The sequence below is a fragment of the Vicia villosa genome, linkage group LG1, assembly GCF_029867415.1.
Source record: "Vicia villosa cultivar HV-30 ecotype Madison, WI linkage group LG1, Vvil1.0, whole genome shotgun sequence".
In the NCBI taxonomy this organism is placed as follows: domain Eukaryota; kingdom Viridiplantae; phylum Streptophyta; class Magnoliopsida; order Fabales; family Fabaceae; genus Vicia; species Vicia villosa.
The window spans coordinates 79,499,779-79,523,978 of record NC_081180.1 but is presented as its reverse complement, the minus strand read 5'-3'; the positions used below and the strand labels follow the sequence as shown (position 1 = coordinate 79,523,978).

General features: G+C 30.4%; 2 protein-coding genes across 2 annotated transcripts; both read left to right on the top strand.

Moving 5' to 3' along the window:
* The first annotated feature begins 5,037 nt into the window (after positions 1 to 5,037).
* On the top strand, positions 5,038 to 6,099 carry LOC131647033 (putative F-box protein At5g55150). The gene has a single exon (XM_058916952.1). The coding sequence runs from the start codon at positions 5,038 to 5,040 to the stop codon at positions 6,097 to 6,099; it is 1,062 nt and encodes a 353-aa protein (XP_058772935.1).
* A 15,236-nt stretch (positions 6,100 to 21,335) lies between these two features.
* Positions 21,336 to 21,803, top strand: LOC131647022 (uncharacterized). Its single transcript, XM_058916940.1, has one exon. The coding sequence runs from the start codon at positions 21,336 to 21,338 to the stop codon at positions 21,801 to 21,803; it is 468 nt and encodes a 155-aa protein (XP_058772923.1).
* Positions 21,804 to 24,200: the final 2,397 nt, after the last annotated feature.

The window sequence follows — 24,200 nt, the reverse complement described above, 5'->3', positions numbered from 1 at the left end:
ATAACCATTTTAATTATACTATTTTCAATTTTGTTTTTCAGTTTTTTACTTTTAAACATTATTCACAATTTATTATTACATGTCCTTTGCCATTCTACTCGTGTTTTTTTCAAAATATATTTACAAAACATAGCACTCTAAAGTAAGTGACACGCTGATCCAATCCTCCACACTTAAAATATTTTAGAGAAACATAAGTTTCTTTTCCACTTGTTTCAATCTCGCTTTTGTTGGCAATCAGTTAAGAAAGAAACACGAGTATAGATAGTGTTGACACACACGTCGTATGCTAGGGAATCAAACAAATTCACATAACCTAGGTTGAATGGACCAACAAGGCTTTGATACCAACTATGTAACATCCTAAAACCTCAAGCGTATTTTATAACATAACCATAATATATTTTCACCAATAAAGTGTCACACATTCTCATCATAAAACACTTTCACAACTCAAACACATTGCAACGGAGTTAGATGACAGGGTGACTAATCTTTTGCCAATCCTCGAAGAGGGAACAAGTTTCTTGTGAAACAAAGTATTTTTGGGAAACTTTGTTTTATGTGCTTGTGGCCGCTATAAATGAGCTAAAATAAGAGGAAGAGACTTACTCATGCGAGGTGAAAGCTTTTTTATAAGAGTTACCTCATTTAAAGACAAGGTTCCTATCTTCTTTAGCAAAGGGTCAAAATAAGAATCCATGAATTACAACAATTTGTATTCGGACATACTTCCTACCAATTTGTCTATATTTATCACCAGATATGAATCCTTCGGGCACACCCCGTTGAGGTTGGTATAATTGGAACACATCTTCCACTTTCTTGAGACCTTTTTTACTAACACAACTTTGAAGAGCCATTCTTTTTTACTAACACAACTTTGGAGAGCCATTATGTATATTTTACTTCAGAAATAAAATTTGCGTCTAATAGGCCTTGTACCATGTTGGCCGTAGCTTCAGCTTTCTCTGAGGATTTCCATCTTCTTCACTAAGATACATCAAGCATTAGGATTAATGTTTAATTGATGACAAACCACATTTGGGTTGATGTTGGACATCTCATGACGAGAGATAATGAAGAGATATGTGTTAGCCCTAAGACATTTAATTAGTGTATTCCTGACCCCGTACCGAGTCCTTCCACATTACCTAAATATAGGTGAACCAAATTACGTTAAATTTCTCCGCTTGCACTGTGCCCATTCAGCAAAGACCTTCAAACTGGTGGAAATTTTCTAAAGCCTTGTTGTGTAGATCTGCATAAATATTCAGCCACCTTAGGACTAATTACCATACTTGCATAGAGAAACTATATTCAAAGAAAATATGGGAAGCATTTTTAGTAACTGCACATCCAAAAGGACAATTCAATTGAGGTTGATTGGGATCTCATCTCTTCACTAAGTTATCCTTCGATGGAATCTTATTTTGAAATAATCGCCAAACTAGAACTGTAACCTTTAGCGGTACATATTAATTCCAAGCTTTATGAAATTTGATTCTTCATCTGATGATGTTTTCACCGTAATAATCTCATAAGTGTCTTTGACTGAGTATTACCCTAGCCCCAATTCCATCTATCCCTCCTCTCTAAATCGAATGTTATATTTTAAATTTTATTCTCCAATTTCGTTTTTTAATGTTATTTTTTCTTGTGAAAGATCTCTACTCCGCTTAAATTTCCGATCATTTCTTATTGATCGTTTACTAACATATCTTTAACCAGGAAATTTTTCTCTTCACATATATTGTAAAAACTTAAACATTTATCCTTTAACTATACATCATCACACCACAAATTCAACCACAAAAGGGCCTGATTGCTTATATTTCATAGTGGTTTTACAAATACTAAAAAAATTTCACCGAAAAAATCCATTAGTTTAATTCTCAATTCGGAATCATCCACTAGAGTCAAGAGTTTTCTAATATGAACTATAAAAACCAAGGTTGTCAGAATCGAGTTTTTACCTCGACTCGTTTTACCTAGGTAAAATTGAAACGTAAAATCATAGAATTTACCTCATATTATAATTATATTAAATTTATATATACGGCATATATATATATATATATATATATATATATATATATATATATATATATATATATATATATATATATATATATATATACTTATATACTATTCTTAATGCATTAATTATTTAAAATTTCAACTTAATTATAAAGCAAAAATGTACTATATCATCATGATATAGTGTAATATTCACAAACTTGTATCAAACTACATAAATTGTCTACCAAATCATAAAATGTAACATCCAAAAGATTATAAAAAAACAATAGTTTTCATAAGTTTTTCAATTTCAAAAAAATAAATCTTTTCATCTTCATCTTCAACTTAATCAAAAGTTCAATCCTTCTACAATATCATCTTCATTAGAACATTCATATTTAACTTGATTAAATCCATCTTCAAATGTTAAAGATTCTTTAATATTATAACTAAGATATGAATGTGAATAAAATTAAAAATCCATAAAAAAAATTTTATGGGCCAAAATATAAAATGGGATTTATAAATTTTGACAAAAAAAGATATTTGATGAGTAATAAATAACACATAAAAAATAAAAAAAATTTACAACACAGATTTAGGAAACAAATCATCTTAAAGTATAATATATGCAAACTAAACTAAACGTGCGCACATAACACATATGTAGCATAATTTTAATAAATTACATTCACTCCCAAATAATTCACATAGTCATCAATTTAGAGTAACACATATTTAGGGGTGGGAATAGGCCAGGCCGGCCTACAGGGGCCTATGGCCTAACCTATATAAGGCCAGGTCAGGCCAGACTTATTTAACAAAAAGGTCAGACTTAGTCTTTTTTAAAAGCCTATTTAATAAAATAGGTCAGGCTTAGACTATTAAAAATGCCTATCAAGCCTTATAGGTCGGCCTATATTTTCATGTATATTAAAAATAGACTAAATAGATCGGCCTATATTTGCATGTTTATTAGAAAAAGGCTAAATAAGCAAGCATATATATGCACATATATTAGAACAAATGCTAAATAGGTCGGCATATATATATATATATATATATATATATATATATATATATATATATATATATATATATATATATATATATATATATATATATATATATATATATAAGACAACTTATAAGATTTTTTAAATAATATAGATTAATTGAAAACCATAATAAAAATAGGCTTTTAAATAGGCTTTCAGGCCAGGCCAGACTCTTAAAAAGGCCAGGCCAGGCCAAAAAAGAGTTTATTATAGGCCACAGGCCAGACTCAAGCCTTTCAAGTTTATCGTAGGTCAAGCTCAGGCCTTATAAAGCCTAGCCTAGCCTATTTCCACCCCTACACATATTGTTTATAATTACATTTAATGCTTTTATAAAAAGCAAAAAAAATTACACTATAAAATATTTTTATACCCTCAAGGCCTCAATCAATTCGAGATTTTTGATGGTGGCTATTTTTAATCTCCTATAGAAATGTTAAGAATAAATGTGTAACTGAAATATAATTTGAATTTCATCAAATTCTTGAATTTCAAAAGTTAAATAAAATATTGTTGAGCGTTAAACAAAAATATTGCATAAGAAAAATAGAGAAAAAAATTAATTTGAATTGGATATTTATCTAAATATATTTCCATATTCAATGCCAACAAATCCGTAAAATTTGTTCTCATCAATAGTAATAGAAAACTATTTAAAAAAAAAATTCAAAAAGAAAACAGGAAATTATTGTTAAAAAGTAGTAACAAAAATGTGCATTTGGTGATATATTCATTAATTATTTTACGGTTAATACTGTGGCATTCTAGTAAAACTTAATAAGAAAATCTAAGAATATTTATTTGGAAATATTTAAAATAAATTTAAAAATATGCATTAAATTATATAAGACAATATCTTAATAAATAACTTCTTAATCAATTAGATTTTATATTTTGAATTTAAATAAGAAATTTTTTAGGAAATATTAAACATAAAGTTTTTTAGGATAAGTATTATATATAATTCATTGTAGTTTTTATGTTCCTAAAATATCATTGATATTGAATCTTATGTGATTAATTGCCATCGGTAAATTATATCTTTGAATCAGAAAATATGTAATTAATGAACGAAATAATTAGTCTGTCAATATTCAATCTTTATAGTCGGGTATAGAATATAAGAAAAAGAATTATATTCAATAAATTAATTCTTCCAATTAATAAATTATATTAAATCATTAGTAGTATATAAGATTAAAGCAATATACACTTTTTTTAAAAGGAAAAAAAGGATTGACAGTGTAAAATAGTTTTACACTGTCAACCAATGACGATCATGAATCAGGATAAGTCATACTGAAAATTTAAAAAAACTTGTATGACATGACAAAACGTTATATTCTAATTGGATGACAGTGTAAAACTTTTTTACACTGTCAGTGCATAACCATTAAACTCTTTTTAAAAATATTTATGTTAAATATAAAATAAAAATCAATATAAAAATACAAAATCAAAATAAATATGAAAGGTAAGTGTAATTCACGATTACAAAAAGACCTGAAATTTTAAATTTTGATCAGAAAGAATAGATACTGTGAAAGAAAATTAAATAAAAAACTTTAGTTTGAATTGAATATTTCTGTAAATATACTATCTATATTTAATGCCAACAAATCGGTGGGATTTGTTTTCAATTTTCATGAAGAGTAACAGAAAATTGTTTTAAAATAAAAATAGTTACAGAAAAGATTTAATAAAAAGTTTTAGAAAAAATTTCAAAATAATATTCAAAATAAATTAAAAAAAAATCCAAATTAAACCCTATAAGATGTTCAACAAATCTTATACAAATATAATTTATTAATTAATAAGATTTCTTACTTTGAATTTAAACACGAGTTTGTTAGGGAAAACTTAAATATCAACTTTTTTAGGAAATTCAAATCTTATATAACTCTATTAATCGAACTGTTTTCATAAGTTTACTTTCAATTCTTTTTCATTGAGCACCATGGAGCCAGATTGGGCAAATTTAGAAGCATGTCCTCTTAGTTTAATTCTTGACAAATTAGAAGAAAAAATTGATCATCTTTGGTTTAGTGCTGTTTGCAAAAATTGGCAATTAATTGCAAAGCTCAACCATCAAAATCATGAATTCAAGATCAACACAATACCCATGCTAATAGTACCAACAGAATCATTACAACAAGCAGCTGCTTCTTTCACTGAGAAGAATGGATTGTTTGGAATTTCAAACAAAAGATTGTACCCTTTTCAATTTCAATTAGGTCTTATTAAACCTAAACTTCGTATATGTGGTTCTAGTCATGGTTGGCTTGCGTTGGCAGATGACTCTAAATCTATCATAATACTAATGAATCCTTTTAAGGATATACCTCACATTATTCTTCCACCCATCAATAGAGTTTATAAGATCACTTTGTCTGCTGACCCTACTGAAAGTCCAAATGATTATGTAGTTGCAGCCATTTATGGCAACAACGGCGGTGATCTTGCATTCATTAGAAGAGGTCAAAAAAGTTGGACTTATATCGATATATTGGAACCTTCATTTATTGATGTAATATTTTATAAGGGTCTATTATTTGCTCTTAGTATTCACCGTGAGATTGTATCTATTAATATTTGTGTTTCAAATGATCTTTTACATAACAAGAGGATAAATCCAAATGTTATTTTACCAGAAAAGGTTGATGAAGGTTTTTTACAAGATAAATTTCTTGTGAAATCATTGAATGAAGAACTATGGATGGTGAGAAGGTGTACCTTGAGTAAGAAAATATATCATGTATACAAATTGAAACTAGATGCAAAGAGTGAAAAGCTTGAAGACATATATAAACTTAAGAGTTTGGGAGATAATATTTTATTTTTGGGAAAAGGTGATTCGATTGCAGTCTCAGCCTCATATTTCTCAAAGTCTTTGGAAAGAGATTCAATTTACTTTGATGATTATTTGAAGATCTATAATATGAAGACTGGAAAATCTAGATGTCATAGTCCTTATGGAAGCTACACTTTTTGGATTCTGCCACATTTTCAATGGGATTGATTATTTAAATGCTCATGAGCTTGGTGAAATTGTAATATCTCATCTCAAATGTACTATTTTTATTTCAATCCACTTAAATGAATCACAATCTTGTTTAGATTTAGAATTTTAAGTTATAAGAATGGTAAAAAAATAAATGTATTTTTTATTTTAATTTTAATGTTTTTATTGTATAATTTATTTTTGATGTCAAATTATTTTTTAAAAGAAATTTTTTATTCTTTAAATTTAAGCATTATTGAAAAAATATAATTGGATACAGTACTTTTTTTTTTACATGAAATTGCATGTTACATCTAAGTATTATATAATTTGTTGTAGGTTTTATGCTGTGAAAATCCCATTTATCCATATTGACTAAGTGTGAGATTATAGTCTTAACTCTAAAGAAAATAACAACCATTATTATTTTAAGTACTCGGCTACATGTATTGAAGATAGTCTAAGTAATCTATAATATTCACCGATGTGTATTGTTTTGTTTTACAAGTACACGATTAGGGTTACATGTATTTTTGAGTCAAAGAATCACAATCTCTATGAAGTATAGTTATTAGATTACAATTTAACCCATAAAAAGATGTCAGCTTTTTATTCTTTACAACAACTTTTTTTAAATAAAAATGATATATTGAAAAGAGAAAATAGTTACATAAAACCATGTGAAACTATACCAAAATTCACTCAAAAAGAAGTGAACTTGAAGAAAAAAAAAGGCATTTCAAGTCTATTTTTTACAAAATCTTACCTAATGTTTAAAGGAATGTCATCAAAGTAAGTTAAGAAAATAATTGTGAGACTGATTTCAGCAAAAAAATCAGTACAACTATTTCCTTTTCTATAAATATGAGATAAAACAAAAATCATATTTGCAATAATATTCAACTAGTCATTCAAAAGCTTCCTTAATTGCCAAGGAATCATGAAGGGGTTAGTTAAAGTCTGCACTACTAAAGATAGACTGTTTCGATCCAATGTCTTTTCCAAGATTTGTCATAAGTAATTTGAATTGCTCTAATAATCGCTATGTACTCAACATAAAAATATGGTTGACTTTCAATGTTCTCAAAGAACGCAAGAATAAAATTTCTATAAATATCTCAGAAGACTCCCTCTCATCCAGACCTACCATTTTCATGGCAAAAGGCTTCATTGCAGTTACACCTGAGTCATGCCTTTAAAGGATGCTGCCAAATGAACTTCTTTATAGAGGGGTCTCGGAGAAGACTAAGAGAGATGTCAAAATCTTTTATTAAATATGAAGTCCTAAGGCTGCAATAAGGTTTGTGTTGTTTCTTGTAGAAGTAACTTGAATTTTGATGCTAGCAATATTGTTCATGAGATATGGGGATTTGTTCTTGAATCTAGTTGCATTTCCAGCAGCACTCTAGAATCCATTGATAATTTTGACAATGGATGAATTTATCACATGGTAGCATTGAGGGGATATTCCACCAATCCTTCATAAATCATCCAAACTGACAAGTGAGTGATTTGAGTTTAAGTTTATGAATAACTAGTTCCAGAGACGCCTTGTAAAATTGCATAAGAATAACATATGCTCCAGGTTTTTAGACCTGCAAAAGGAACAAACAGAAACCACATTACAGCCTCTAGCCATAAGTTGCTCATCTATGGAGATCTTCCTAAGCATCAATTTCTAGACATTGCTTTGGAAGGGGGTGTCCTTGTTCCAAGTGAGTTTTGTGCAAGCCAGGATAGAAGAAAGGACTGTTTTGAATAAGTAAGCTTATTTCTAGCTCAGGGTGCCAAAAGCTTCATGAGCCCAAATCAACTGATCATCATCTCCATTATCATCTAAACAAGTCCGCGCTAGAATAATTAAAATAAAAGGAAACAAGTTCATCCAATTAAGAGGAAAATTCCATTGACCATCCACAATGAAGTTAAATACTTTGCTATAGGGGTTAATGCCTTGAGAATCAAGAAACTTCAATCTAGTTTCCAGATGAAGAGATTACCCACACCAATTATCCAACTAAAATTTAATGTAGTTACCTTTTCCTAGAATCCAACTGTAGTAACTATTCAGAAGATTCATCTCAGATTTAATTCCAAGCCATGTGGATGAGAAGATGTTGTGCTTTATGCTGCCAATGGATCTCATGATTCTAGCTTTAAGAATATTAGCCCAAGGCTCACGACTAACGAGCATGTCCCAACCTAGCTTCAATTTAGTTGCTTCATTTAGAGATATGTAAGGTACAAAGTTTTTTCTAAGATACCATCACCATTTTCCTAGTGTTAAAATTGCCACTCCAAATGAAATTTATAGATGGCCTTTCAACATCTTTAAGAAGAGAAATTGTCCAAAGATATATATATATATATATATATATATATATATATATATATATATATATATATATATATTTATATATATATATATATATATATATATATATATATATATATATATATACATACTTCACTAACATAACTCTATCATCCATGTGAAGTAAGGAACCTTTCAAAGCATATAGCATGGAGATAATTTTGTCATAAATGGTTTGCAAATGAGTAGCTTTGATTCTATTCTTTAAAGATAGGGACACCCAGGTAAGAATTCGTCATCTTGGAATGTCTATTCATCCCACCAACAAATAGAGATTCACTATATATTGTGGATTTAGAAGTGCTAAAAAGCTAACCATAGGCTAGAGAGTAAGAGGTAAAAATGTTAGTGAGGGCTTGAATGCTTTAAGTTTTACCTATGAAAAATATGATGATTTCATCTGCATAAAGGGCGCGAGAAGTTATTTTGAAGTTCCTGGTTCCTTTCATTAGCTAAAGCTCACCATTATCCACAAGCTTAGAAATGTTCCTACTGAGGACATCTTCATCCAGACATAACAAGAGAGGAGACAGAGAGTCTCCTTGCCTAACACCTCATATTAAACTGAAAGTAACCCTTAAGGCCTCAATTGATGGAAATAAAGAGGTGAGAAGAAAAGAGAATAACATTGATTTAGCTGCAAAACTTGACATATAAGCCAAACAATTTAAGAGTGCAATCTATAAATTTCCAGCTCAAAGTGTTAAATGCCTTGGAGATATCCACTTTCATAGCAATATTACCACCATTTGCATTGCTGTGAAGATGGTTGGCTACTTTTGATGCCAAGCAAAAACAATCTCTAATGAGTCTCCACTTAATAAAACCCATTTGTTCCTTGGAGACCAAGTTAGGCATAAAAGTAGCAAGCCCATCTACAAGAATCTTAGTTATGATCTTGAATTTAATGTTAGCTAGGGTTATGGGCCTAAATTTATGCACTGAGTCATCCTCATTAGCTTTATGGATAAGAGTGATAGTGTTGACATTGTAATTAGGCATAAGTTTGGTAGAAGAATCCACCAAAACCATTTGGGCCAGGGGCGCTATTCTGGTTGAGGTTGAAATCAACATTGGAAATCTCCCTATAGTTGAAGGTATTATTGTAAGCATTGTGTTCATGTTTGCATCTACCATACCAGGAATGACTTCCATAAGCTCCTATGATATTTAACAATTGCCTTAAAAATCGATATTGTTAGTGAAATATTCTACTACATGGTTGGCCAACACATTTTTATCTATAATAATGCCATCTTCATTCCTCATATAAGTTATAAGGCTTATATAGATTTCTATTTTATCCATTATGTGATAAAAAATTGTGTTTCTATCTTCACCTAGATGTCATTTTACTCTGGATTTCGGGTGCCAAAAAAACTTCCTTCTTGGCCAATGTTTTTTCCAATTCAATTTGAGTTAAATTCTCTCGAGTTCTATGTTTTTTAGTGATTCCATCTGTGCTGATTTGGTTTTGGATATTTTGGAGAGTTCATTAGAAGTTCTGACCATGTTATGAGCGTCACCAAAAACAGTCTTATTCCAAGTCATAAGGATAGTCTTGAGAATTTGGAGTTTTCTAGTAAGAATAAACAAAGGGACAAACATCAAGGTAAGTGGCCTAAGTGGTTTAGATGAAGCCAAGACAATTCTCTGGATTTCGGTCTAGATGCCATTTTACTCTAGATTTCTGGTGCTAAAAAACTTCCTCCTTGGCCAAAATAATTTCCAATTCAATTTGAGCCAAATTCTCTTGAGTTCTAAGTTCTTCAGTCATTCCATCTTTGTTGATGTGGTTTTGGATATTTGGAGAGTTTCATTAGAAGTTATGACCATGTTATGATGTCACCAAAAACAATCTTATTCCAAGTACTAAGGCTAGTCTTAAGAATTTGGAGTTTTCTAGTAAGGATAATCATAGGGCAACCAACAATGTTAATGGCCTAAGCGATTTTGATAAAGTCATGAAAATTCTCAAAAAGGGGCCACATGCTTAGTGTAATACTCCAATTTTGTCCAAGTCATGAAAAATATTTTAAAATGTAGATTTTTTATTTTTTATTTTTTATTTTATTGCATTTTATTCAACAACATAAAAAAAATGGGTTTAATTTAGTCTCACAAGTTTAATTCCCATCACCAATAATTTCTTTTTAATAAGAAAAAAGGATCTAATTGTCCCACTATAAGAGTAACAATATAATAGAGGGGGCAAAGCAACAAACATACGACATGACTATCACAATACAACAACATTGAAAAAAAGAGAATACGCAAGAAAGAAACCTCTATTTTTTTTATTACAGAAAACACAATATTTGATCTTCTTTTTCTCCCATTAACGCCATGCAAACAAACTTAATTCTCCATTTTAACAATAAAAAACCTTCATCATCTTCTCCTTCAAAACCCACATTCTTCATCCACTAACAACAACAATCAGTAGGGAAAAAATAGATAGAAGGAAAAACAACAATAAATCAGTAAATCCGAACAGAGGAAGAAGAAATGTAAAACAGAATGTGATGAAGATTCACACTACCTCGAATCCCTTCGTCGCCTCTCCTTCATTTCGGGTCGCCACAAGTCCATATCGTCTCCATCATCAAAACTTGGAGGTTCAAATCTGTGTTTTGTTATACGTTTTAGATTTCCTTTTCATTAAGAAAGGAGAGTTGTTGTTTTTGCTCATGAGAGAGGAGTTAGACTTTTTTCAGAGAGAAGGAAGGTTTTTGTCTGGTTGTCAAAAGAGAGAAAAAGAGAATATATATATATATATATATATATATATATATATATATATATATATATATATATATATATATATATATATATATATATATATATATATATATATATAGAGAGAGAGAGAGAGAGAGAGAGAGAGAGAGAGAGAGAGAGAGAGAGAGAGAGAGAGAGAAGAGATCAACTTTTGTGAAAGGAAGAAAAAGAAGGCATTTGCAACTTCTTATTCTTTTGCTTGCGTTTTTCTCTTCTGAACAAATAGGAAGAGACATTTTTTCTTTACTCTAAATATTTTATTTCTTATTTTTTATTGTGTTTCAAAATGGTTTAAAACAATGATTTCTCACATGATTATGTTTTAAATCATATTTTTTTAAACACACATCTCTCTCTCTCTCTCTCTCTCTCTCTCTCTCTCTCTCTCTCTCTCTCTCTCTCTCTCTCTCTCTCTCTCTCTCATGTATGGATTCACATGTCGAACAAGTGGCATCTTAGCTTAACTGTTGTTTAAAGACAAATTGTCTCATGAGGATATAACATCAAATATTTCCGTATATGCATCTTTCTCTCTCTCTCTCTCTCTCTCTCTCTCTCTCTCTCTCTCTCTCTCTCTCTCTCTCTCTCTCTCAAGAATGAGGGAGGAGAAGATTCTGACGCGAATATAACATCAAATGTTTCCGTATATGCATCTCTCTATCCCTCTCTCTTATGTATGGATTCACATGTCGAACAAGTGGCATCTTAGCTTAACTGTTGTTTAAAGGCAAATTATCTCACGAGGAAGATAACTTCAAACACTTATTTTCACAAGAGGACTTTCAAAAACACCCATCCACTGTTTAAGGGTGATAGGTTTTAATTGTAGAAAACTTTATTTAAAATATTCATTCAAAGTTTTGATTTTGAAATGTGAGAAACAATAATCAATGGTTCGTTTATCACTACTCATTGTATTAATAGTGAAATAGTAAATAAACTAGACTTCCTTTGGACCGAAGAAGAAAAAAGTTTAGAATCGATTTTAAAATTAAAAAAATAGTTTTGTCTTTAAATGAGAATCAATTCTTCTATGTACTTAATTTTAATTCCACAAGTGAAATGTGGGTTACTCTTGAAATGATCTATGGAGTATATCCAAGTATCGAACAAAAGAGGATGAACACGCGAGACAAAGAAGTTGAAACACCACATGAACGTGAGAGTTACTTTCACATGCGGTGTTCAACCTTTAGAAATATAAGAAACTATGTTAGAACTTTTGTTGCTAACAAATATCTAAGAATTAAAATTTAGAATCAGAAACCGGATCCAATCCTTAAATCAAAAGATGAGAGTGTTTACGATTTTCTAATAAAATCCAAGAAAGAAGAAATCATCGAGAAACACAATGGATTTTAGTAAATTTATATAGATAAATCTCACACGCGCGCGGAAAAACTAAAACATGTTTTCAAGCCTATATTTCTCAAAGAAAATATTCAAAAATATTCTGAAACCGTGCCAAATGGATCAGGAACTGCCAAAATAGTTTTAGACAAATTTTGAACTATCTAATCGATTGACATAGTTATACAATCGGCTGGGTTAATGCAAACAGTATCCATAAACGATTGTGACAATATCTTAATGAAGAGAAACATCCATGTATTAATTCTTTTCATTTAGAGCCTTTAAACGATTATTGAGGGCTTCTAATTGATTGATTACGGTCCGTGTCGATTGGATAACTTATGTTTGCCTATGAATCTTTCCTTTTTTTGTTAACCTCTATCCTATAAATAGAGTCCTCTCTTTTCACATTTTCATATAAAAATGTGACCCTTCTATCTCACTCCTCTCTCTCTCTCTCTCTCTCTCTATATATATATATATATATATATATATATATATATATATATATATATATATATATATATCACTCACTCTCAAATATTTTCTACTTTCTCTCACTTTAATTTAGCAATAGAACTGTGAGAAAGTCTTTTTGTTTGGTGAGGAGTTTTGTATTTTTGAAAGGGTGTTATTGTAAATTCACCAAAGAGCGTTTTTTTTCTTGGTTGAATAATTTATTCATAAGGAAGTGTTTGTTTGAGTTCAAAGCTCATTAAAATATTTGTTTGGGATTTTGGTTCTTAAGTCTCTGTTTCGGTACATAAGTTTGGCATGTTTAAATCCTACTTCAGTTTGAGATTATTTCAGGTTTAAAATATCATCTTGGTTCGAGTTCATCCCAGTTTAAAATCTCAACTTGGTTTGTGGTCAGTCTGCTCAAAACCTTAGTTCAGTTTGGAGGATAGCCTTCTCAAAACACTAGTTTGGTTTGAGATAAGTCTGTATAAAATCTCAATTTAGTCTAAGGTCAAACCGCTTCAAATTCGTGTTTGGAAGGAAGACTAACTGCTTCAGTCTCCTGTTTGGAAGGAAGACTAATCGCTTCAGTCCGTTCTTTGGATTGAAGACTAATCGCTTTAGTTCACTGTTCTTTATTTGGTTTGAAGTTAGCCTAAAACTTCATTTTTCATTGTATAAGGGGGTTCAATAGTTTAACCTACTAAAAACTATTAAGCAATACTGGAAACTCTCAAGATCAAATATTAGGGACACAATTAGATCTTCTTGGCCAAACATTTATAATTCTATGGTGTCATTTCTCTTACCCTTAACTCTTTATTTTTTCTTATGTTTACTTTTCTGTTGCCATTACTCAAACATTTATACCAAAATGATTTTAAATTCTGCATATGATAAAAATAAGTTTTTAAACTATCATTTTTCTAAAGCACCCAATTCACCTTCATTCCCCCACTTGTGTGTGGAGCCTCATGTCCAACAAATTATTCATGTACCATGATTCTAAACCTATGAACATCATAGGGTACTCTAGTTGTCCTTCTTCATGCATTGATTTCTTTGGAGCCATCTAGAATATTTAATTAACATACATGGATTAAATCGTTACTAGGTAAGATTATCAAATACATGAAAATTCAACCTTTCTTTCTTATGCAGGATGTTTTAACATGATTTATGAAAAACTAGGTCATGATTTAACTATGTTTCATTTGTCCTATATGTTTCTAATAGAATATACTTAGTTAATCAATAGTCAAGCTAAACAGATTCGTCAATTCCTATTAATAGTAACATAAAGTGCATAGCATAATCATGTCAACTTCTAAGCTTAAGTCCTAATGACCATCATCTTAGATTCTAAAAAAATCTACCATAAAATTAAAAAATTTAAAAAAGGATCGGTTTACCTCCCAACAAGAGCTTTATTAAACTTCACTAGCTTGACACCATTATTTCTAGGTTATACCAATCATATGGAAACATACCTCATGATCTTTGATCCTTACATTCACTTGACCTTTGTAAATATCCACGAGCATCCATGCGATCTTCATGACGAGTCTTCCTATGGTAACAGATATCTTCGAATCTTCCTCAATATGATGACATCTAGTACAATGAAATCTACAGAAAATGAGAATATGTCAATTTTTGTCATCGAATCTTTAATCATTTCCACTGACTTCCTGGATATTTTGTTAGCCACTTATAATGTTTTCATGGTTGGTTCTATCTAGAGGTCACTGATCTTTTGAACTACCGCCAGTGGTATCAAGATTAGACTAGCACCCAAGTCTATGAGTGCATTTCCAACTTTTAAATCACCTAACAAAATAGGTAATAAGTGTAGGAAAAAAATCATTTCATGCTCATTCTCCTTTGGTTTTGATGATAAAAAAGTACTTAAAGAACAAAAGGGTATACTAATGTTTGATGAAGTGTGTAGGTTCATTAAAGCTAGTTATTAACTTGGTTCTGATTTAGTTAATTAGCTTGTAAAGAAGAAGCAATCCAGATTCTACTAAAGAAGAATCTGATGTTCAAATAAAACCTCAGCGCCATATATGACTCACCATCTGATATTCAAATTGGAGCTTCAAGCGCCTTGCTGAAAACACAAGTAAGAACGTTCACTAACCATATTCTGTGCAAAAGCAGTGCCATCTTATCAGACTCCTTGAAATATGGAAAAAGTCAACTAGAGGTTTAGCAGAAGGTTCAAGGCTGAATGATATGAATCCCTCAGTCTACTACGCCATGTATATGTACGCCTTACTTGAGAAAGACATAAAGGATGAAGAGATTATTCAGAAGATGAAGATCTTCATAGTACCAACTCCAACGTCTCTCTCTTGGAAACTTCTTCTTCAGCAAATACATTTATGCAAGCAACTTCCAACGCCTTTTTTCATTCCCTATATATAAGGAGATAAGAATGAAATATATGCACAACAACAAGAACAACAAGAAAGCAACATACAACACATCTCTACTAGAACCTTCAAGTTCTCTGAGCTATTCTATAAAATTGTCGTATTGCACGTAGAAAGGTCTTTTTGTGTGTTTGTTTAATTATACCACTTATTGTTTATCAAGTACATCTTGTTGTAAATCCTAAACAGTTTGTTTAGAACTTGTAAAAGTTTCGAACTGTGTTTGAGCAAGACAAACTCAAGTTGAGTGTTTGATCGAGGAAGCCTCTTTCTAGTATGATTTAGCACATAAGTTATGTATAGTGAGTTTGAGCAAGAAGTCTCTTTCTAGTGTGATTGAGCAAAGAAGTCATGGACAGTGAGTTTGGGCAAGAAGTCTCTTTCTGGTGAGATTAAGCAGAAAGTATTGAACGAGTGTGTCTAAGAAAATTGTAATCAGGTTTTGGTTATAGTGAGTTTTCTACGTGCAATACGACAATTTTAACAAACGCACAAAAAGACCTTTCTACGTGCAATACGACAATTTTATACAATAGCTCAGAGAACTTGAAGGTTAGGAAACATGTGATCTGTCAGGAAACATCAGCAAGATATATACACATTATTATGTCAAACTGAAAGATAAATGACACCAGTAATTATTGACCCAGTTCGGTGACATCACACCTACTCTAGGGGCATACCAAGCCAGAAATAAAGTCCACTATCAGCAGTATTAATTCAGAGCTAAACTAGTCCCAAGTTTACAACCCCTCACTTAATCCCTACCCAATGACCCTTCTACCTAGGTCCTCCCTATATATGGAATATCCCCATCCCACTTACAATTTGGAAGACTCAATATCCAACACATTTTGATCCTACAGATAAACAGTTTGGAAGACATACTTCCATGACAATCCCTAGCCAAGACTCTTGACTATGACCCACGAACTTGGAGTTTCTTTAAAGCATCCTCCAAGAACAATACTCCTCTTTCCTATAGGCTTCGAGGATCATAATGGTAACCTTCCCACAGGTCGGGAGGTTTACCTCAACAAACCCTAAAGATTACATCTTTTATACTCGGTGGTTGTCTTGTTTTTCAAGGTTACAAAGTCTTCTATTTATAACCTATTCCCAACTGGATTTGGGCCTTCAATCATAGCATATTTTCTGTTACAATATAGCAGTAACTTCTGCTACAATCAAGGTCTTCAATATGTTAGTTTCCAAGAATATATCTATAATTAGAAACTATATAATCTTCAAATATTCTAATTTGATTCTTCTGAATGATTCTTCAAATCTTCTTATTGATTCTTCAGACCTTTTAAACATATAACACCTTATATGATTTGCATAATATTCTGAGAATATTCTGCATCTGTTAAATTGAAACTGAATCTTGTTAACCCAGCTCAACAGGCGCGATATGTCAATAGTTATTCCATAGGACATGTTATTCCAGTACATGTTCTAACATCTCATAGGATATCCTCTTGTTTTACCTGTTTTGCATTGTACTTGTTTTCTAATTGCAAGTGTTACACCCTATGATCATATATAGTTTAGCCAAACATAAATGCCAATTACAAAATTCAGAGAATTAACATTTGAGACGATAATGTGAGGGTGGATGTGCAAGGTTACTACTTTAACAACAAGTCAGTTACAAAGTCCAAAAATGAATAAGGTTTAAGTCTGAAAAGGGTGTGTGTATCTTATGGCTTACATGTGTCTGTTATAAATGATGGATAATTTTAATGAATTTCGTCTTATTGAACTTAGCGCGTTGATCTCGTCTGTATTGGACCTTTGTTCGATCCAGAACATCTAATGTTTAATATTATATTTCTCAAACCAACTAAAAAAACATTCTTTTAAACTTATTCAATAATAAATTTAATAAATCTTCATATAACTCTCACCAATGATATATTTATTAAATCGCTATTAGACACGTGGACAAAGAATGTAACATCAAAAAAAAATTATTTAATAATAATTAAATTAGATATTAGAAAATATACAAGAAAAAATGTTTTAAATTTCTTTTACACAAACTTAGCATATACATTAAATACACAACACGTGTCACTTACAAAGTTAAACCAACTTCAATGGGTCAATTTTTTTTTTTTTTGAAAAAGGCTAAATATCATAACTTAAATAAGATAGATAAGGCATAAGCCATGCCGAGTCTAACTCGTACAAAGTCCAAACTGTAACTACCAATACAAAATGAATATTGCAGATGCGTAAAAACTACCCATACAGTAAGAAAGTGAATTGCACACCTAAACAACAATAGAATAACCTAACCATAAACGCAATGCTGAAATGTTAAACTCTTGAATATTCCTCCTAATATTGTCCTACTACGGATACGAAGGTCATTCGATGCCCCATTCTTAAGCAAGTAGACAAATTGATTATCCATTGATTGAGGGAGTAGTTGAAACCTTTCAATTTGTACTTCAACCATTTCCACGATGCGATATTAATTTTTTCCGCTCATTTTCTCCACCGTTCGAGGTCTATCGCTGCACACTTTTTCATTATGTCCATTTCACATTACTAAAATACAAGCGAATCAAATAATGCTAAATTTCCCCGCTTGCACTCTGCCCATTCTGCAAAGACCTTCAACTGGTGGAAGTTTTCTAAGGCCTTGTTGTGTAGAGCTGTATAAATGTTCAACCACCTTAGGACTAATTACCATACTTATATAGAGAAACTACATTCAAAGAAAATATGGGAAGCATTTTCAGTATCTTCACTTCCAAAAGGGCAATCCGATTGAGGTTGATTGAGAACTCCTTTCTTCACTAAGTTATTCTTCGATAGAATCTTATTTTGAAATAATTGCCAAACTAGAACTGCAACCTTTAGCGGTACATATTTATTCCAAGCTTCTATGAAATTTGTTTCTTCATCTGATGATGTTTTCACCATAATAATCTCATAAGCGTCTTTGACTGAGTATTACCCTAGACCCCAATTCTATCTATCCCTCGTCTTTGAATCAAATGTTATATTTTAAATTTTTTTCTCCAATTTCATTTTTTAATGCTATTTTTTCTTGTGAAAGATCTCTACTCCGCTTAAAAATCCGATCCCTTCTACCTGATCGTATACTAACCTATCTTTAATGAGAATGTGTTTCTCTTCACATATATTGTAAAAACTTAAACATTTATCCTTTAACTATCCATCATCACATCACATATCCAACCACACAAAAGGGCCTGGGCCTGAATGCTTATTTATTTCATAGTGGTTTTACAAATATTAAAAAAAAATTCACCTGAAGAATCCCTTAGTTTAATTCTCAATTAGGAATCATCCACCAGAGTTAAGATTTTTCTAGTATGAACCATAAAAACCTTTGACATATACATACAAATACAATACTACAAATAAATAGTTAATTTGAAAAAAAATAAGTACTAAACAAAATAATATAGAACAAATCTGTTGAACTACTTGTTTTATACATAATTTGATGAATAACAAATAACACATAAAAATAAAACAAATTTTACAACACAGATTTAGTAAACAAATCATCTAAAGTATAATATATGCAAACTAAACGTGCGATCATAATTCTTTTTTTTTAATAGGCAATGGAATTAATAAGAAGTATAAGGGGTGCTCTGCCTGAAGAAATAAGCGGAAAGCTTCTAATGCTCAAAACAAGAGAGCGGTAGAATATACCAAACGTAAAAATTACAACACGATTTTAATTTATAAAAAGAACAAAGCCACCACCACGAATTAGAAACCACATCGGACCAACAACTGTCAAAACTAAAAGACTCCCGCTTGAATAATAGCACACATAATTCATATTTAGCATTATTTTAATAAATTACATTCACTCCCAAATAATTCACATAGTCATCAATTTAGAATAACACATATTATTTATAATCACATTCAATGCTTTTTAAAAATACATTATAACATATTTTTATACTGTCAATTAATTAGATATTTTTAATGGTGCACTATTTTTAATCTCCTATAAAAATGTTAAGAAGAAATGTGTGACTGAAATATAATTTAAATTTCATCAAATTCTTGAATTTCAAAAGTTAAATAAAATAGAGTTTAAAGATAGTGCACTGTCAGTGTAAAACAGTTTTACACGTACAGCCAATCAAAATGCTTTAATTTGCCATGTAATTTCAATTTTTTAAACTTAAAAATAAAATTTATTCTGATGCATGTCTCTCATTGGTTGACAGTGTAAAAATACTTTACATTGTCGGTGCATTTCCTTTTTCCCAATAAAATATTGTTGAACGTTAAAAAATTGAAAAAGAAAAATAGAGAAAAAAATTAATTTGAATTGGATCTTTATCTAAATATATTTCCATATTGAATGCCAACAAATCCTTAAAATTTGTTCTCGTAATAGAAAACTATTACTCCATCCGACTTACAATAAGTGTTTTTTTTTTTTAGATTTTTACATTTTTAAAAAAATAATTAATTATGTTGATTTTAATGATAAAATAAATAATATTTACTGAAATAGCCTTATTAATAATAGATAGTGGAGTAATTAAATGAATAAAAATACAATAAATAAGAGTAAGTTAATGGAAAAAATAATAAATATAGCATTGATATGATAAGTGGACAAATAATTTGAGACAAATAAAAATAAAAAAGATCACACTTATTGTGAGACGGAGCTGAGTATTATTTTATTTTTTTCAAAAAGAAAACAGAAAATTGGTAAAAGTAGTAACAAAAAAATTTGCATTGGTGAAATATTCATTAATTATTTTACGGTTACTATGGCATTCTAGTAAAACTTAATAAGAAAATCTAAGAATATTTATTTGGAAATATTTAAAATAAATTTAAAAATATGAATTAAATTATATAAGACAATATCTTAAAAAATAACTTTTTAATCAATTAGATTTTATATTTTGAATTCAAATAAGAAATTTTTTAGGAAATTTAAACATGAAGTTTTTATAAGTTTTATATATAATTCAATGTAGTTTCCTAAAATATCATTGATATTGAATCTTATGTCATTAATTACCGTCGGTAAATTATATCTTTGAATAAGAAAATATATGTAATTAATGAAAGTTAATATTAAGTCTGTCAATATTCAATCTTAATAGTTGGGGAATAAAATATAAGAAAAAGAATTATATTCAATAAATTAATTCTTCCCAAAATTAGCTTATAAGTGATTAATAAATTAAATAAAATTAGTAGTATATAAGATTAAATCAATATATAATTTCTTAAAAATATATTTATGTTAAATATAAAAAATAAATAATTATATAAATCAAAAAATCAAAATAAATGTGAAAGCTAAGTGTACTACTACTTCACGGTTACATAAAAGACCTGAAATTTTAAATCTGAGATCGTAATAACGTGACTTATGAAAAGAATAAATAACTGTGAAAGAAAATTAATTAAAAATTTTAGTTTGAATTGAATGTTTCTGTAAATATAACATCGGCCGGATTTGTTTTCAATTTTCATGAATAATAACAGAAAAATAGTAACAAAAAAAATTTAATAAAAAGCTTTAGAAAAAATTTCAAATTAATATTATAAATAAATTAAAAAAAATCCAAATTAAACTCTATAAGATGTTCAACAAATCTTATATAAATATAATTTATTAATTAATAAGATTTTCATACTTTGGATTTAAACATGAGTTTGTTAAGGAAAATTTAAATATGAACTTTTTTAGGGATAAGTATAACTCAAATCTTATATAACTATATTAATCGAACTGTTTTCACAAAATTGTTGTTTGAGTAGTGGTTTACATAATTATAATATTTATTTTCAATTCTTTTTCATTCAGCATCATGGAGCCAGATTGGGCAAATTTACAAGCACTACCTCTGAGTTTGGTTCTTGACAAGTTAGAAGAAAAAATTGATCATCTATGGTTTAGTGCTGTTTGCAAAAATTGGCAATTCATTGCAAAGCTCAACCTTCAAAATCATCAATTCAAGATCAACACAATACCCATGCTCATGGTACCAACAAAATCATTATGCTTACAAGATGCTTCTTTCACTAAGAAAAATGGATTGTTCGGAATTCCAAACAAAAGATTGTACCCTTTTCAATTTCAACTCGGTCTTATTAAGCCTAAACATCGATTTCGTGGTTCTAGCCATGGTTGGGTTGCATTGGTAGACGATTTTATGTCTATCATAACACTAATGAATCCTTTTAAAGATATACCTCACATTATTCTCCCACCCCTCTATGAAGTTTACAAGGTTACTTTGTCTGCTGATCCTATAAAAGTCCAAATGATTATGTAGTTGCCGCCATACCGCTACGGCAGTGGTGGATGCAGTTACCGTGCATAGATAAAAATCTATGCACCATGCATAAATTATTATGGACTCTTGGATCAAATTTTAGACATCAATTGTTATTACTCAATACTCAATACTTACCACTCAATACTCATTACTCAATACCTAATATTGGATTAAAAATATGATCTAATGACTTATGTAGGCTTATGCATGGTGCATAAGTAAATCCTTATGCATATTAGCCAAAGCCGGCAGTGATGATTTTGCATTCATTAGAAGAGGTAAAAAAATTGGACTTATATCGATATATTGGAACCTTTATTTATGGATGTAATATTTTATTAAGGGTTTACTATTTGCTCTTAGTGTCCACCGCAAGATTGTATCGATTAATATTTGTGGTTCAAATGATATTTTGCATAAAAAGAGGATAATTTCAAATGTTATTTTACCAGAAAAGTGTTAGAATTAAATCAAGATTTTAAAAGAGTATTCTAGATTTTGGTTGGAAAGAGAGACTAGAAAACTCTAGTCAAGATATTAAAATATGTTCTTAGTCACTAAGTTATATAGCATGAGGTGTGCTAATTCTTAGCCATTAAGAGAATAGGCAATTGGACCAAAAGGCAAATGAACCGCCATATAGAATAGTAGTTTACTTAATATGTAAGGTTATTTACTTGTAAGCTAAGAATGGAAAGCCTATATAAAGGCATGGATGTTATGGTTGTAAAATATATCAGTTTCAAAAGAAATATTAAGAAGAGTTAAATACTACTTCCTCTTGTTTTTTTCTCTATTAGAAGTGTGTGTGACTTTTACATAAGTCCCATTTGATATCAAATTGGTATCAGAGCAGGTTAGGTCCTGCTAGTGTGAGTGTAAAAAAAAAAATATTTTTGAGTGTGTGAGGAACAAAAGAGTTTTCATTGTGTCAAAAATTATTGTGAGTATTTTTTGAGAGATATGGCAAATTACAATTTTGTCTGGTCTGGTCCAAAATTAACCGCAGAGTTAGATTTCAGTTACTGGGAATTGTTGATGACAACACATTTAAAAGCTCACAATGTTTGGAGCTTTGTAGATCCTGGTTTACAAGAAGGAGCTGATGAAGTTGCTCGTAGAAGGGACCAGTTGGCACTTTCACAAATTCATCAAGGAATTGATTACTCAATATTTGGCAAAATAGCAAATGCCAAAACTGCTAAAGAAGCGTGGGACATATTGAAGTTGTCACATAAAGGAGTAGAGAAAGCTCAGAAGTCCAAATTACAATCGCTGCGTAGAGAATACGAAAGGTACGAAATGTCTAATTCAGAAACAGTAGAACAATATTTTTCTCGTGTTATAAATCTCGTCAACAAGATGCGAGTATATGGAGAAGATATTCTAGATAGCAAAGTGGTAGAAAAAATTCTACGTATGATGCCGATGAAGTTTGACCATGTGGTGACTACAATAATTGAGTCCCACGATACAGATACTCTGTCTGTAGCAGAATTACAGGGAAGCATTGAAAGTCATGTCAACAGAATATTAGAAAATACCGAAAAAGTGGTAAAAGAAGAAGCTCTAAAGAGTCAGGTGAATTTCAACAACACTTCTGAGTCAAGTTATATTGTAGAAGAAAGAGGTCAAAATACTTTCAACAGAGGAAGAGGAAATTATAGAGGCAGAGGCCGAGGAAATTATGGAGGAAGAGGACGTGGCAACTTTAACCAATGGAGAGACAATAATTTCACTCCGTCCAATCAAGGAAGAGGTGGAAATCATTTTGGATACAACAATCGTGGTCGAGGAAACAATTTTGGATTCAACAATCGTGGTCGAGGAAGAGGTATCTACAACCAAGAAAGGACGAATTATAGTTGTTATCACTGTGGAAAGTTTGGACACAAAGCATCTGATTGCAGATACAAACATCAGGCAAATGTGGCAGAAAGTTCGTATCAAAATACAAGTGAGTATTTTGAAAATCCACAAAATTTATTTTTGGCCAGTAATACATTTTCTGAGGAAGAGGATATTTGGTATCTGGATATTGGATGTAGTAATCACATGTGTGGGAAAAAGGAATTATTTTCTTCTCTAAACGAAACGGTAAAATCTACCGTGAAGTTTGGAAACAATTCAAAAATTCCAATTTTGGGAAAAGGCCGAATTGCTATCAGGTTGAAAGATGGAACTCAAAACTTTATTGGTGATGTTTTCTATGCTCCTGGTCTTCATCATAATCTCCTGAGTATGGGACAACTGTCGGAGAAAGGTTATAACATGCAGATTCACAATGGTTTTTGCACGTTAATCGATAGAAATGGCAGATTCATCACAAAGATAAGAATGACACCAAACCGCTTATTTCCTTTGAAAATTCAACATGAAAAATTTCCTTGCTTG